Source organism: Rhinatrema bivittatum, chromosome 13 (genome assembly GCF_901001135.1).
Source record: "Rhinatrema bivittatum chromosome 13, aRhiBiv1.1, whole genome shotgun sequence".
Lineage (NCBI taxonomy): Eukaryota > Metazoa > Chordata > Amphibia > Gymnophiona > Rhinatrematidae > Rhinatrema > Rhinatrema bivittatum.
The window spans coordinates 8,302,998-8,320,496 of record NC_042627.1 but is presented as its reverse complement, the minus strand read 5'-3'; the positions used below and the strand labels follow the sequence as shown (position 1 = coordinate 8,320,496).

At 46.9% G+C, this 17,499-nt stretch overlaps 1 protein-coding gene across 4 annotated transcripts in view; it reads left to right on the top strand.

Moving 5' to 3' along the window:
• Positions 1-17,499, top strand: part of SSRP1 (structure specific recognition protein 1) — a 66,974-nt gene that overhangs the window by 22,409 nt on the left and 27,066 nt on the right. For all 4 annotated transcript variants that reach the window (XM_029574799.1, XM_029574800.1, XM_029574801.1 and 1 more), the window contains exons 2-4: positions 1,453-1,601; positions 2,057-2,242; positions 14,584-14,689. In XM_029574799.1, the coding sequence (XP_029430659.1) occupies positions 1,548-1,601; positions 2,057-2,242; positions 14,584-14,689 (346 nt within the window). In that variant the 5' untranslated portion in view covers positions 1,453-1,547. The remainder of the gene's footprint in view (positions 1-1,452; positions 1,602-2,056; positions 2,243-14,583; positions 14,690-17,499) is intronic.

Here is a 17,499-nt window from a genome sequence, read left to right as displayed (position 1 = left end):
AAGAATGATGATAAAACTGACTTGGATAAGTAACAGTATCCTACAGGTAGTCAAACTTATGACTGATAATCGGGAGATATTCTTAGCACCAACAGTGAAGACAGTAACAAGCAGGCAGACTGCCATCACCTGCCAAGTCATTTGAATCTTCTTGCTGTGCACTGCTGCAAGCATCTTGTGGAGACCGGTTTGTAAATATAAGGAATAAGTTGCTAAAGAAACATTTTAACAAAGTTACCTCGACAGTCTGCCAAGCTGAACTGTTTCACCCCACAGATGTACAAAACAGAGAGAAGCACCTTTCAACAAATTGTATTTAGTCTGTATTTTACGAGTAACAGCAGCCATATCTATTGCTTTAAATCTAACTTGAAACCTTGACTATTAAATAAATAAATAGCCTTGGTTCAAACTCTTCTGCCAGTCGGTGTCCTGGCAGCGATGTGCAGGGTGCCACTCTGCAAGAGACCCGTTGGGAGGTGGTGGGGAATGAGACCGCTGCAGGGACTGTGTAAGCGGGACGCCTGCTTGCTGCGGTGTTGCTGGCAGTACTAGTCTGGTGAGCAGCGAGCACCCGCGCCTGGTTATCTGGGGAAGGGAGAGAGGCCTGCAGCAAGGCAGGGGTGACTGCAGTTGCCATTCAAGAAGTGATATTTTTGAGGGCTGCTCTGTCACATGCTTAAGTGTATGTACAACTGTGAACTGTGTGTTTGCCAGTTGATTAAACGTTGCAAGAACCCAGGTAGCGTGGCGAGGATTCTGGTGGTGCTGCGTACAGATAGAGGGACTGGTGTAAGGTATTCAGAACTCGTCGGGGTCCCCCGCTGGGTTGATCCATCTGCACATGCAAAAGGGCTTCAGAACCCGCTGGCCGCCTGCCTTCCATATGCTGTTTACATGAAGACATCTTAGAGCCTCTGCTTGTCCCATAACTGGGGGAAATACTGCAGACGTGTTGCTAAGGCTTTTGCTGTTGGATATAATTCACAAGCCTTCCATAGAGGTATTCTTTGGTGAACAAGATATTTTCTTAGGTTTGGTTAGGACTAATGGGTGCAAGGCTTATGAACAGATCACTGGCGGATGTCTCGCATATCTAGAAAAGAGCTTTTTTTTTTTTTTTTTTTTTTTGCAGTCTAAAACAGTCCTTAAGTATGTAACTTGGAGTTGTTCCTGAACATGACAGGTGGGTGGGCTTTAATCGCGGCAGCATGGAACGGAAGTGTTTCTCGTGTCTGACACGCACGTTGGTGGGGAAACGTCTCTTGTTCTAGTCGGTCCCTTTTTTCTGTGACTCGCAGGACTCCCCTGAAAGGGTTTTAGTGGATTTGAAAGTGCTGGCCCTCTTCTTGTCACTGCTTGGGGGATTTTTTTTTTTTTCTCACGTGGTTTGAATTCTGGTTTTCATCCCCTCTGAAGGAAGGCCTGTGACTTTTCTCTTGTTGGTTACAGTGGGGCAGAGAGACTTGCACGGCGAGAGGCGGCAGGATCGGGTACCCTAGCAGAGGAGCACCACAGACCCCACTGGGGGTCCGACCCGCCACGACATGTCGGACACGCTGGAGTTCAATGACATATACCAGGAGGTGAAGGGGTCCATGGTAAGAAACTGGGTCTCTTCTCCCAGCCACCATCGTGGAGGGCGGCAGGACGAGGAGGAAAGCTCCCATGTTTAGAGGAAGCCTCCTTCTTTCTCTCTTTAAATACGGTTATGGCTGTGTTTGTACAGGGATTGCCCCCCTTTATTTTTCTGTTTTCTTCCTCCCAGAAGCTGAGGGGCTCTGAACGTGTGGAAGGGAGGGGAGTGACTGCATAATGTCCGGCTTTACGTGTTTCTCTCTTTAAATAACCTCTCTTTGCCCTCTGTGGCCACAGTTCAGGACATAGATCCCATTAGCCATGGGTGTGTGTGCAGAGAAGCAGGGAGGGAGTGGTGTGCCCCATTGGTTGAGGAGGGGAGGGCATTATGCTCCGGTGGTGGATTGCGGGGGGGAGGGAGGGGGAAGGATCATTTCCAGGGCTTTTGCATATTTTCCCACTTTCTTTTCCACTGTAGAACGATGGCCGCCTTCGCCTTAATCACCAAGGTGTGATCTTCAAGAACAGCAAGACCGGGAAGGTGGACAATATCCAGGGCACGGATCTTTCCGAGGGCATCTGGCGCAGAGTGGCCCTGGGCCATGGCATCAAGCTGCTGACCAAAAACGGGCATGTTTACAAGTATGACGGCTTTCGAGAATCGGTGAGTCTGTCCTGGGGGATGCGGGGAGAGAACGTCTGGGATTATACTTCGGTCCCTGATAAGATCCTTGAGTTGCTGATCTAAGAACAAGAGCGGTCACCCTATTAGTAGGGTGACGGGGGGACCAAGCTGAGTGCAAAGCCATCCTATAAAGCAGGAAACAGTGCCTTCTAATCCCTCCTCTGGAATGAGTTTGGTGTGAACTACGTTAGCAGAGGGTGTTCACTGAGTTGTGGGTGGTTAAGCGAGATGACAGGAGAAGAATTGTGTCTGGAGATGCCCTATAAATCCTCCCTCGTTCCAGCAGGACCAGTGCGTAAGCTCCGTGTGAGGGATATGATTGAGGTGATGCCATTGGGATATTCCTATGGGATAATCCTGGAGTTCTCCAGTGGTGGCGTTCTGCTGGCGATGCCCTCTTGGGTAGGACACTGTCGGAGAGGGCGGTGGAAAGATGGATTTACTTTCTGCCTGCTGTAAAACCTGAATAAAGAGTGGACAGTGAAGAAGAGATTCTTAGCGCTATTGGAGAAGCTCGAAGGAACTCTCGTGTTGATGGTGGAATACGTTTGGGAGCAAATGACCTGGATACGAATGTAAAGGAAGTTCTAGAATTTAGGGGATGGGCTCGGGTTTCGGGCAATGACGTTAGCTTTTTCAGAAGTATTTTCATGCTAAGGGAGAGGAAAGGCTATGGCATATACGGCAGGTTACAATATATGACTCAAAACCTGGTGCAAAGAAGGTGGTTTTGGATGTATGGGGGGTGGGGCTGGGCCATGCAGGGAGAAATAAACGGCTGTGCTGTAATGATGGGCTCCATCTTTCTGTGAGTGGGAAAAGATTCAGATTATACATCAACAGGCGTTTAAATTAGAAGAGGTAAGTGGTGGATTCAGACTGTCAACCCCAATGACCAAGGAAAGTCTGGGGAAACGAATGGAAGCGGTGAGCTCTCGAGTCTTCTCTTGAGTGACAGATATGAGGCTGTACAGAGTATGAACAGCCCAAGGAGGAATAGCTGAAATATTATGAGCACAAATGCCCATATTTTAGGCCAGAGGGTCCTAACGCTGTCCTGGGGATGCCCCGGGCAGTCGGCTTTTCAGGATATCCACAATGAATATGCGTGAGATAAATTTGTATGCGCTGCCTCCACTGCATGCAAATTTATCTCATGCATATTCATTGCAGATAGCCAGAAAACCTTGACTGGCTGGGGGGGGGTCCCCCAGGACGTTTGGGAACCTCCTGATCTAGGCAATAAAATTCCAGATCTGCAAACCCTAGTGGCAGAGGCAGACTTCGATGCAACTGCTGGAAATGGCCATACAAGGCTATAATGTGGGTGGGAAGGATAGGGTGGGCAGAAAAGGGGGAAGGAGTAGCTCTTTATGGGAAAACAGAATTTCAAAGCCGCAGAAATGCAAGGCGTATGGGAGAGGAGGTGGCACCCTGGGCTGTGATGGGACCATCTACATCAGGGTGTTCTGCAGACCTGACGCAGTAGGAGGAACTGGACAGAGAAGGGCGACCTGGTGCTGGTAGGAGATTAATGTGCCGGAAGTGGACTGGAGTGTCCCGTCGACAGACTGTCTTGGAAGTAAAGAGATCCTGGACTCCTTTCAAAGGACTAATAGTTTGAGAACTTACAATGAAAGGGGCATTACTGGACCTGGTATAACGTGCAGAGAGGGTCTCTGATGTCTGGGTATGTGCCCACCTCCGAATCAGTGATCATCAGCTTTACCAAAATGGGGAAGTACCTGAAGACACCGGCAGGGTGGAAGGAGGTGAAGTGAGGAACCGTGGGCTAAGCTAAATGAAGCAATGGCAAGAGCTCTGGTCAGAAAAGTAAATAAAAGTAAGAGGTGACTGAAAAAAGTAAAGGCCAAAAGATTAGCATTCAAAAAGAAGACAGGAAAAAGCCGAAAGAAGTCAGGATGGCCAAAGTGCAGGCCAAAGAAAAGATTGCAAACGAGGTTGAATTTTTATTTGACTTCTAGAAAACCTTAAAACATCACTTGATACAAAAACTTTCTCCGCTTTGTCTTTTGGAGATTATTTAGCTGTCGTGTCTTGCTGTTTTATGAAAATGTATGTATTCTGGGTTTTACTTTTATTATTTTGTGCTATATGTTGTATTCTGCCGAGAACGTTTTTAGATTGGTGAAATATCCATTGTAAAGAGTTAAAGCGAAGCGACGTGACGACTTTAGGTTTGCCAGTGATAGAAGGAAGGTCAGAGGTAATGATGTAAGACTGAGAGGAGAACGAGGAGCAGTGTCCGGGAGAGAAGGAACAGGCAGAACTGCTAAACAAATCCTTCTCTTTGGCTTTGGTGGAAGGGATTGGAGAAGGGCCTGCTGATCATTGGCACGGGTACATCTGGGAGTGGGGCAGATACCGCACCGTTTACAAATGTGTGCCGCCGGCAGAGCCATCGGACTGGATGGGATAAATCTCAGGAATATTAAGGAGGGATTTGTTCAGTGGATCAGGACTAGAAATGGACACACAAGTGGTAACAGGGTGGAGGCTGGAAACTGCAGGCCAGTTAGCCTTATTTCAGTGGTGGGAAAATTGTTGGGAGGATCTGCTGAAGGAAAGAAGTAAACAAAGCTACAATCCTGTGGATAGGGTCCGAGGCAAAGGGTTTTACCAGAGGCGGATCATGTCAAATGAATCTGAGTTCTTTGCTTGGGTGAGTAGAGAGATCAGGGATGTGTTGGATTTGGTTTACTTCTGTTTCATAAATAAACTGAGTAGCATGGGGTTAGGTCGACCATATTAGAAATTGGCTGAGTGAGGGTAGTAGTAAATGAAATTCACTCTGAGTGATTAGTGAAGTGCCTCAGTGATAAGTCCTGGGGCCAATTTTGCTCAACATCTTTTATTTATTTTATTTTTTTTTAATTATTTCATTATAATTTCAAAATTATATTCCTCTTCATCCAGGCAAGCCAGTCCACAGCAGTGGGTTGTTGCACTCCAACCAGCAGGTGGCGATGGAGAATAAAGACTCACTGCTGTCACCCTCATAATAGCTCTGCTCAGGTACCAGCCAGCCCGTTTTTTTTTCTCTTCTAGCAGGTGGTGGACATGCATCAGTACTTGTGGATCTTGGCCTGCCTGGATTGAACAGGCCAGTTTGACGGTGCACGACGGCTTTGGAATTTATCCGTCCTCTCAGACGCTTTTATGGTTTCCCCATGCAACTCCATAGAAAAGTCAGCAGTCCAGTGCACACTGCAACAGTTGCTCGCCCTAAAGGTAGTGGTTCCACTTCCAAAGGATTAGGAGGGCACAGGACGCTATTCCATTTTCTTCATGATTCCCAAGAAAGAGGGTTCATTTCGACCTATTCTGGATCTCAAGGGGGTCAGTCGGGTCCTCTGGGTTACCCATTTTTGGATGGAAACGATAAAATCAGTGATCATGGCGGTGGAGAAGGGAGAATTTCTCAATTCTTTGGACCTATTGGAAGCTTACCTTCATATTCTAGCTCACAAGCAGCAAACTTCACTAAAGCTCTAAAAGCCAGTCTCTGGCTAGTGCCAAGGAAACTATCAAAGTTGCAGTTTTAATCGTATCAGAAGCTGAAGCTTCCTGTAACTTAGTTCTGTTCAAATTTATCCCCAGAAGTAGAAGAGAATTCCTGTTGCCCAAGCCTCTTTCTTTTTCAAATGGAGGAAGATAATGTCTCCTTGACGCTGGCAGTATTAATTGTTTCGACACCTTAAGTATTTCAAGCAAGTATCTTCGAAATAATTCTTTAGCGGACACCAGTGGCACTTTGGAAAAGTTAATAAAATGTAAATTCTTCCTTATAGAGTTCTTGGTGTTCTCCAGTTTAGGTGATAAACAAATACTGTCTTTAAGCACAACCTCCTGCATGGTTTTTACCTGATCCTCTCTGTTTTGTAAATTAACAACCTAAGATACAAGGTCTGTGTTACGTTTCCAGAACTTGAACCCGGTTATCCAGGTCCTGGTTCTTCTCAACTAGAGGAGTCAATTGACCCACAATAGTATCAGCTTAAACCCTTTTTTGCCTCCCTTCCAGCAGATGGAGACAGAGAAAAACTTGAAGAGCACCCCCTCTTAAACCAGTGTGCCACCTGTGTCTCTTCAGTATTAATATTACCAAAGCAGAAAACCCATTTTAGCCAGTTGGCAGATCAAGCCAGGACAAGAAGAATCCAAGAAAACTATGTACATATGAGCAAAAATCTGTAAACTTCTTCTGCGGCAATTAGGAGATCCAATAGAAATGCTGTGAAAGAAATCAACGAACGGACTCTCAAAGAAAAACATCCCCCTCGATGAGCGAGCATCTGGACTGATCCGTGGTAGTACAGGAACGAAACTTAGCAAGTAAGAACCAATTTTCCTTTCCCTGTACGTACCCGGATCGGTCCAGACTGCTGGGATGTACCAGAGCTACCTTAACTGGGGAGGGACCTGGAGAGTCCCGCTCGAATGACACTGCTTCCAAAACAGTTGACTTCCGGTGCTTGGACGTCCAAATGATAGTGCCTAGCAAATGTATGCAGAGATTTCCAGGTCGCCGCTCTGCAGATTTCTTGTGACGATATCAACTTGCTTTCTGCCCAGGAAGCAGCTTGTGACCGAATCGAATGCGCCCTTAAGCCATCGGTCGCCCACAGCAAATATATGCAGAAACGATAGCCTCCTTCAACCAGCGGGCAATAGTAGTCTTAGATGCTTTATGTCCCTTCTTAGGACCACTTCCTACAACAAAAAGGTGATCCGACAACCGAAAGGCATTGGTGACCTTGAGGTGACGCAGAAGAACCCTTCTGACATCTAACCGCTTCAATTCTCTGGTGTGAGGAGTATCCCGATCCGAGACTGGACAGGCTGGAAGCTCCACAGACTGATTTAAGTGGAACGCCGAAACAACCTTTGGGAGAAAGGACAGAACCATTCCGAGCGACACCCCAGAATCATAAATCCGTAGAAAAGGCTCCCTACATGAAAGAGCTTGAATCTCAGAAATCCTTCTAGCGGAACAGATAGCCACCAAAAACACCGTCTTGAGAGTTAAATCCTTTAAGGTAGTCTTCTTGAGGGGCTCAAAAGGTGAATCACATAACACCTGAAGCACCAAATTCAGACTCCACGAAGGACAAATGGGACGAACTGGAGGGTTCAAGTGCTTTGCTCCTCTAAGAGAATGTACCCTATCGGAGACGCACCCTTCACCTTGCCCCGAAGACAACCCAAAGCTGCTACTTGCACCCTTAGGGAACTAAAGGAATAACCCCTTGCTGAGACCTTTCTGTAGAAAAGCAAGAATCTGTGGAACAGAGGCCTGACGAGGAATTACTCCTTGCTCTCGCTACACCATGAGTCGAAGACCTTCCACACCCTGACATGTTAAAGAAGTAGAGGTCTTCTGCACTCGTAGGAGAGTGGAGATAACATCCTCAGGGTAACCTTTTGTTCTCAACTGCCTCCTCTCATAAGCCAGGCCGCTAGACAAAAGCGATTCGCCTGATTGAAAAATACCGGACCCTGACGCAGCAGGTTTGATAGATGACTTTGTTGTGGACCCTCAATAGCCAGATTGATAAGGTCCATGAACCATGGTCTCCGAGGCCACTCCTGGGCGAGCTTCTGTGTTTCTCAGAACCTTTCCCACCAGAGGCCTTGGAGGAAACACACAGAGTAGAACGTTGTCGGGCCAAGGAAATACTAAGGCATCCATCCCTTCTGCCCCATGTTCCCTTCCCAGCAGTCTGGACTGATCCGTGGTACTCCAGGAACGAAAATTAGCAGGTAAGAACCAATTTTCCTATAGCATCCCAAATAGACTCCAAGATAAATACGGATGGCTCACCACAGAGAAACTCCTCCAGGCAACCTGAGGCAAAGTAGAAACTGGCAGGGTCCTTGCAGGTCCCAACTCTTGACCCCCCCCCTCCATCTTCTCTTCTCTGGACACACATCTCATCCAGATCCCCGGTGCTGTTCTTACCAAATAGTGCTGTTTCAGTAGCTCCGGGTACGTTCCCTGAACTTGAATTTGATGTCATCAGCCAGCAACTCTCCTCATTGTAGCATGGAGACTCTGCCTGTGGCTTGGTCCTTCTGAGGCGTTCTCCTTGCTGGGCTCAGAGAAGCTGACAAGCCTGGGGGAGAAGGGAGCACAACTTCCCCTCCTGAGCTCTCCAGCAGCACAGCCCACGGACCACATGGGCATCCATGGGCTCCCAACGGCGGTGGTACAAATGGGGACTGCGGGGTAAACCCCTACTCTTGCTTTTCTCTTGTGTCGCATATTGGAAAAACAAAGGGGAATGATTAGAGATAAGTCACCAAGGGCTTGAGGAGCTCAAAGCAGAACATGCTGTCAAGATGCCATCTTGTTTCTCCTAGACCGGATCTCCTGCGCAGCATCTTTGTGAGCAACAGAGCGGAAGCGATAAAGGGAAGCATTTTGCCTTTTTGTAGGTGTCCAAAAGATCTGCAGCAGAATGGACACCCCTGAAGGAGTAGACTGGATAAGAAAGCTTTAGGGGTGTCAAAAAAAAAAATAAAAAAATAGTACTGCACAGTAGAGCTCTGGAATTTGTTGCCAGAGGATGTGGTTAGTGCTGTTAGTGTTACTTGGTTTTAAAAAAAGTTTGGATAAGTTCTTGGAGGAGAAGTCCATTAACTGCTATTAATCAAGTTTACTTAGGGAATAGCCACTGCTATTACTGGCATCAGTAGCATGGGATCTTCTTGGTGTTTGGGTACTTGCCGGGTACTTGATGTACCCTTGGTCTGACCCAGTATGGTAAGTTCTTATGTTCTTATTTGGGGTGCAGAAATGTGAGGGAGCAGTACATGTTGGGAGGTGCACTGATCAAGAGAGAGACCTCTGGTTGATAGCGTCTAATCTCCAGGTAGTGAAGCCGTGATGAGGTGTGGCCAGAGCTAGAGGGATGCTGGGCTGCATAGGGAGAGGAGGCCATGATAGGTCACTGGTGAGGCTGCACAGAGTACTGTGTTCATAGCTCAGAGAGGAGAGAGAGAGGGGCTAGAGGCAGCCCAGAGAAGGGCAACCAAAATGGTGAGGGGTCTGCATCAGAAGCCATATGAGAAGAAAGTTGAGGAGCTAAGTATGAACAGTGGCTTGCAAAAGTATTCAACCCCCTAAAAAGTCAGCAGACTTATATGAATTACAAATGACACTTAACACAGATTGTTCCAGACAGTATGTTTATTGCAAACCTGTACGCTCTTAAAGTACGTTTTTAAAGTCATAATTCATTATTTCTCTGCATTTTTTGTAAAATAAAATTAAAAACTGAAAAATGCTCTTTACATAAATATTGAACCCCCTGTGCTGCAGAAGCTGCAAGTTTACAGCGCTGAAAGATATTGTCCTAACAATTGACGTACAATTTGCCTGTAACCTATAAATCATTAAAAGGGTTAGCTTTTCTGCATAAAAGACCCCCCCCCCCCTAATTCCAGTACCATTGATCAGACTGTGAATCTGAAGGAAAGCTGTGAAAAGGAAGACCAAAGAGCATGCTAAGGAAATTTAAAGTTATAGACATGCACAGGATGGGAAAAGGCTGCAGAATAATATTGCCAGCCCCTATCCTAGAGGAGAGAAGAGGTGGGGGAGGGGGAGATATGATAGAGACACTTGTACCTGAAATTATTAATGCTTTTTTTTTTTCACTGGAAAGAAAGTTGTGGAAATAGGGATCACAATATGAAGCTGCAAGTCAGAAAATTATTCTTTTTCCCAGAAAGCCTGGAATACCCTTGCGGAGGAGGAGGAGGTAGTGCAGACAGAAATGGGAATGGAATTCAAGAAAGCACGAGATAAATGTAGAAGATCCCCAGTGGCAAAAGGCTGGCGGTGGAGCGCTAGGGGAGCCTGCGAGGAGCAGCAGTTACAACCCTATAAGGCAGTGGTTGTACTTTGAAAGGGTGGGGGAGGAGAAGAGGTGCGGGTATGGGAATTTGTGTCTCTACCCAAAGTATAGAGAAAAATGCTGCTGGGCTGTCAGGATGGGCCGCCTTGATCCTCATCTGCCGTCCTTCACTGTTTCTGTGTAAAGCAGAGGAGGAAGGCTTGGAATGGGTGTAGATGGACTGGTGTGTTTGTGACTTTTTAATGAAACTAACTCAGGATAAAATGAACTCCCTGGAAACAGCCATATGGTGTGAGGTTGCTGTTTGTTCTAACAAAGATAGACTGGTTCTCCCGCTGCAGGGCTGAATTTTTGTGGTTTCCAGATACTGGCGTAAAGTTTGTGAGACTATTAGGCTCCGAACCAGCCTGAAAAAATGCATCTACACGTATATGGAGCTGTAGTCCTGTTTTTCTGTACAAGGGCTGGCTTAGTCTGTCCCCTTTGACAAGGAGCTATTTAGTCATATGTAAGAAGACTGCAGTTTGTGGCTGATGATTATCCTCAGGCTGGGATCTTTCCTGGAAATCTCGGGCCTTGGAAATAGGGTCCTGCTCGCAGTGCATTGCATTGAGGTGTACTACAGATCTTAGCCACAGGGTGGCACTGTGAAAACACAGACCCCATCTACAAATGGGTGCCCATGGGCAGAGAGAACTGAAAACACAGCACCTCTCCCTTTTTTTTTCTTTCCTAAGAGGGAGGCTGGGATTTTTGCTTTGTGGAAATGCTTACGTGAAATGTCCGGATAGGGAGCTGCTGTGTGCCATTGGCACCGATCTGTAAACGAACCCCAGCCCTGATGTAAGAGATGCGAGTATAAGATATGTGCTTTGCTCATGTTCTTTAAAAAAAACCAAAACAAACAACTGAAAATTCCCAATGCAATAAACTAATGGTATGCTCAGAGAGGTTCTGGGAGCCACGAAAGTAGTAGCAGAGAGGAGCCTGGAAACCACAAACCGGTACTCCTGACTTCTGCGGTGGAAGAATTAATGGAGACTCTCTTGAAGGAAAGGATACAGCAGTAGGTGCTAAGCTCAGCCCATCAGGCTCCCACACAGTCCATCTCTTTAATGGCTTCTGACTCACTGTTCCCCTTTCTCCAGTGGCACTTCTCGTATCAGACAGCCCTGCACCTGCTATCTGCTTACATTCTGGAGGTACAGAAGGGGGAAACAAATCCTCCTGGAGAGGAAAAAACACACATCCCAGTGCCTGTCCACTCCTCTCAGGAGCGTGGCCGGTTCTGAGCACACCAGTAACAAGAATAATGACCCCCCCCCCCTAATGCTGAGCCCTTCTCCTGAGCAGTCTGGTACAGAGAGAGAACAGAGCAAGTGATCCACTCCGCAGAAGGCAAGGGTGTCACCGCAGGCCAAGACGTGAAGAAGAAAAAAGAGACACAACCACTACCCCCGCAAAAAAAAAAAAAAAAAAAGTGCCACAGGCCCACTGCTAACAGACCTGGAGTGAACCTAACTGGTAGAGCAGGGCACCTACCGCAGGGAACACAGCACCGCCGCCGTTTACACATCTGTGGCGGGTGACCCCCTTCCCCCTGGCTTGTGGGAGCGCTTGCTAATCCTCACTTCCCTACAATCCGGCGAGTTGCAGGCTCTGAGGCAGCATAGTTTTAGCAGGGAGAGACCGTGCCAAACGAATGTGATTTCTTTCTTTCTTTTTTTGGTTGGATGACTATGGGATTAGATCTGGGCCCGCTCTTGATGCGATTTGCTTGGGATTTCAGCAAAGCTCTTGATACTGTCTCGCATAAGAGGCCTCATGCATTAACCGAGCAGCCTGGGAGAGGGACTCAGGGTGGTGGATTGTATTAAGAATGAGTTGGCTGCAAGTTGATAACGGGCAGCGGTAAACGGAGCCTTCTCCAAGGAGAGGAGCGTGGTAAGCGGAGCGCCTCCAGGGTCGGGCCTGGGACCGGATCTATTCACTATCTTTGAGCAATATTGCAGAAGGGTTTAGAAGGAAAAGGGTCTCTCTTCTGGAAGACACTAAAATCTGCAACAGTCCGGACACCCCTGAGGAAGCAGGCAGGATGAGAAGTGACCCAGGAGTAATCGAAGGCTTGGCAATTTAAGATTCAATGCGAAAATATGCAGAGCCATGGATTTGGATGTTGAAATCTAAAAGAACTGTACACAATGGGGGAAAATAGTGTCTAAAGGTAGTAAAGTATTGCGACGGGCAATGATTGGAGCCAGAGGGATGCTAGGCTGAATAGGGAGGCATAACCAGTCGATAAAAGGAGGCGGTGATGCCCCACTTAAAATACTGTGTTCAATTCTAGAGGCTCTAATCAGAGAGGATAGAGACAGTCCAGAGGTGAAATGGCATGGGGTCTTGGAGACATTCCTAAAAAGTGTAATGCATGGACCAGTGATTATATATGATCTGTTAAGACCAAGGGTTTATATTAATATCTAAAACCTGCCGTGGCTGTTGTGAAGGTCCTCTTTCTAAATATCTGTGTGTAATGGTGACTATAATTATAGTTTTTGTCCTGGGGGAATTCTGCGCTGTCGCGTAATGCAGAATTTGCACAGATTTCTCCCTCACTTGCAGAATCCAGGCCACACTGCTGCTATCGTAGCAATAATTTCGGGCTCGCGGGAGGCAGCGCAGCTGTGCTTACAGCCTAGCTCCGTGAGCCTGCCTGAAGACCATGCCTGCCCGCCCACTGGGGCGGGCAGGTGAGAGCTGTCATGGGGGGTGGAGGGGAGGGAGAGAACATGACTCTCTCCATATCTACCACTGTAAGAGGGGCACTTTCGATTCAGGGTGGGTTGGGCGGGGTTACATTGGTCTGCCTAAGGTGCTACAGATCCTTGCTAAGTGGGAAAATGTGAAGGCTGTTTGTTTTCTGTACTATTATTTCAATGAAAATACTGGATTGCACTGAAATGCAGAATAATTTGCAAAAAAATATTATTTTGACAAATGTGTAGAATTTAGAAAATGTGTGCGCAGAATTTTCAATTTTTTTGCACAGAATTCCCCCAGGGGTAATAATTATAAGGAACTGGATGCTATTTACCCTAGAGAAGAGCCAGGAGGTTATGATAGACATTTAAATACCTGGAAGATCTTTATTTTGTTATTGTGTACGTAGGCATATCCTCATAGGTAGATACTATGGGCTAGCATATATTATATTCTTACTTCTCCCCCTGGTTGTGGGTTATGCATGCAGATCTATGTTTATTTTGGTAGAGTGTTATGTTTTGATATGTTGTTGCATGTCATTTCCTTTTATTTTATAAATGTAACTACAGTGGAAAATTCAATAAAGAGAAAAATAAATACCTGAAAGATATTAACGCACAAGCAAACCTTTTCCAATGAAAGGGAAGCTGTAGAAGTAAGAGGGGGGGAGGGGCGGGGTCTCAGCGTCACAGTGTGAAGTTACAAAATGGTAGTCTTAGGAGCAACATTAGAAAATATTATTTCATAGAAATGCTGGTGGATGCACGGCGAGCCCTCGCAGAGGGGGTGGGGGGGGGAGAGAGAGTAGCAGAATTCAAAAAAGCATGGGATAATGATAGAGGATCCCCTTTCGGGGTCAGAATATGGGAACACAAAGCACTGGGGTAATCTGCACAGAACAGTGGTTCAGTCCGTAACGGCCTCGAAATGATTTGTATTTTACTTCCAGGAAAGCCATGGGGGGGCGGTTATAACATTAAACACCCGGCTGGGCACACTTTTTTTTTACTGCTGTCGTTTACCATTGTTACTAATGCATTGGGATTTTAAATAAACACGCTGACCCCAAAATATGCATAAAACATGGCTATGGGCTCCCCAAATCACGACCTCCAGGTTCAGTCCTGTAGACTAACACTAACCCCAGCAACTTAACTCCACCAGGAGTTGAATTTTCAGCATTAGGAAAACCTGAGTTAAGCCTCCGCAGCCCTCTGATTGGGGGGTAACAGCTAATGCTATTTTGTTAATCCTGAGTATATTACCAGATATTATTTCTCTCTGAGTTACCCATACCTTTGGCGCTTCCTCCTCCCAGTTCGAGTGCCCCTGTTTTTATTGTAACTTTTATCACTTTTCGCCTATTGTTCAGGTTGATGTTAATGGTATTGCACCATTGTTTCTTGGAAACCGATACGATGTGATTGGGATCATGAATGTCGGTATAAAAGAGCTCTAAATAAATAAATAATGCCTTGATTAACTTGGCATTTGCAGGGAGGAGTGCTAATTTATGTGCATGTTCTTGCTCCTTAAACTTTGTTACACTGTCCATCAGTTTCTGCCTATGCTGGGTGCCCCTTCTCACATCAGCCTGTGGGTGCTTTTCCCATACCCAAGTCGTCGTCGTCAAGCTCTAGCAGTGCTGACTGTGACCGGTCTCCCTTGTTACAGGAGTTTGAGAAGCTCTCCGAATTCTTTAAATCTCATTTTCGGGTGGATCTGGTGGAGAAGGACCTTTGTGTCAAAGGCTGGAACTGGGGGACCGTGAAGTTTGGAGGTGAGTTTGTGCTGCACATGGTGCAGAGAGAGATGGCTTGCTGAAGTCGGAGCAGAATCATTGGACATGGAAACCACAACTGCTCGGTTTTGCCACTTTCAACAGGGGATGCTATGAAAATGAGGATCTGTGTCTGTACTGTAAACATTCGGGGGGGTGTCTGAAGCTGCATTAGAGACAGGAGAGAAGTAGTGATAAACATGCAGCTGAATTGGAGGCGGTGGGGCAGGGAAAGGGGTGAAGACTTGCAGCTACATTGGAGAAGGTTGTGGTGGGGAGAGGGGGGACAACGGCTTGTAGCTTTGTATTGGAGGAGCTTGGAGAGGGGAAGAAGCACGACAGCATAAAAAAAAAGCTGCCACACTGGGTCAGACTGAAGGTCTATCAAACCCAGTATCCTGTTCCCAACCGTGGCGAACTCAGGTCACAAGTTCCTGGCAAGATCCCAAACAGTAAATGGATCCCATGCTGCTGTCGTGCAAGGATGGTAGTGATTATTCCTAATTCTGCTAGGTTAATAAGTTTATGGACTTCTCTTCCAGGAACTTGTCCAAACCTTTTTTTAAACCCAGCTACACTAACTGCCTCAACCACATCCTCCCACAATGAATTCCAGAGCTTAATTTTCTAATTTGTTTTGAATGTGCTGCTTACTAACTTCATGATCTTTGTATTTTTTTTGAAAGAGTAAATAACCAATTTATATTTACCCATTCTGTTCCACTCGTGATTTTACAGACCTCTATCGTATCTCCCCTCAGCTGTCTCTTCTCCTCTTTAGCCTTTCCTCATAGGGGAGCCATTTTATCATCTGCAAATTTGATCAAGTCACTCGTTTCCCTTTCCAGATAATTTATACATATATTAAAAGCACTGGTTCCAGTACAGATCCCTGTTTGTCCTTCTTCACTGAGAAAACTGACCATTTAGTCCACAATAGGGCCTTCTGTCCCATGACTTTCTAATTTTCTCAGGAGTCTCTCATGGGCCACTTTGTCAAACGCCTTCTGAAAATCCAAATACACTACATACACTAGTTCACCATTATCAGCGTGTTTATTAACCCCTTCAATAAAATGTAACAGATTGGTGAGGCAAGATTGCCCTTGTATAAATCCATGCTGGCTGTGTCCCATTAAACCATGTTTTTCTATATGTTCTGTGGTTTTGTTCTTTAGAATATGATTTTCCATGATTTTTCCTTGCACTAAAATCATTCACCAGTTTGTAGTTTCCCTGTACGTACCCAGATCAGTCCAGATTCCTGGGTTTTGCCTCCCTGCCAGCAGGTGGCGACAAAGTTTCACTGACCCTGTACATAACCCAGTGTGCCACTTGCAGTCCCTCAGTATTTTTCTGTCTCCAGGAGATGGTAGATGGTGCAAAACCTGCAGTTGTGCAGTCAGGAGTCTGTTTTGGATTAATGAGCCTTCCTTTCAGGGGGTTTTTGGGTCCTAATGGGTCCTTCCCTGTCTGGTTGAGGTGGACTAGCTGGGGACAGGTGACCGTTTTTGTACACGAGGGTGGACCAGAATAACATTGGAGTGGTGGATCCTGGAGGTGGTAAGAGACAGTTACGCCTTAGAATTTTCTTGGCTGCTCAGGGACACCTTTGTAGTCTCCCGCTGCATCTCCCGGAGCTAGTGGGAGGCAGTGCAGGACACGCTCCAGCGCTTACAACTTCTACGTGCCATTGGAACCAGTGCCCCCTTAGAGGGGGCAGGTATTCAGAGTACCTCGTGGTGCCAAAGAAGGAAGGGACCTTTCGGCCCATTCTCGATCTGCAGCAGGTGGATGCTGCCCTCCGGGTGCCGTGGTTTCGGATGGAGATGCTGCACAAAGGGGAGCGGTGCGCAAAGGGGAGTTTCTAGCAGCCTGGATCTGTCAGAGGCCTACCTTCATATCCCTGTTCGACCGGAGCATCCAACGGTTTCTGAGATTCATAGTTCTGGGAGAACATTTCCAGTTGCAAGCTCTTCCCTTTGGGTTAGCGACAGTGCCATGCACATTCACAAAGGTGATGGTAATAGTGGCGGCTCTCAGGAAGGATGATTGGCTTATTCGAGCCAAGTCAGAGGTAGAGTGTGGTCGTTCAGTCCAGTGGGTACTCCAGCTTCTGGGAGCATTGGGCTGGTGGTTGAACCTCATTTGAAGCCAACTCAATCCAGCTTCTGGGAGCATTGGGCTGGATGATGAACCTCATGTGAAGCCAACTCAGTCCTTGGAGTATCTGGGCGCTCGCTTTGATACCCAACTGGGGAAGGTGTTACTGGCTTTGGAGAGAGTCCTCAAGCTGCAGAGTCAGATTCTTTGGTTAGCAGAGCATGGTGGTGCCCAAGGTCTGGGATTACCTGCAGGTCCTGGGGTCCATGGCTTCTATGCAGGATTTAGTGCCATGGGCTTTTGCTCACACGTGGGCTCTGTTACCCCGGTGGAATCCGCTGTCTGAGGAATTTCAGCTTCCATTACCGTTGCCAGAGGATGCCAGGTCCAGTCTCTCGTGGTGGCTGTCGTGGCACAATCTTGAGAGGGGAATGGATCTGGAAATGCCCGACTGGGTGCTTGTACCACGGATGCCAGCCTCTCTGGATGGGGGGCGATTTGCCTGGGGAAATTGGCCCAAGGTCAGTAGTCGCCAGAGGCGGTGGCTTGGTCGATTTAATTGACTGGAAACCAGAGCAGTGCGCAAGGCCTTTCTTCTGCTCGTTTGGGGCAAATCAGTGAGAGTATTCTCGGACAATGTGACGACAGTAGTGTACATCAGTCGTCAGGGTGGTACGAAGAGAGTTGTCTAGTGGCTTTGGAAGTGC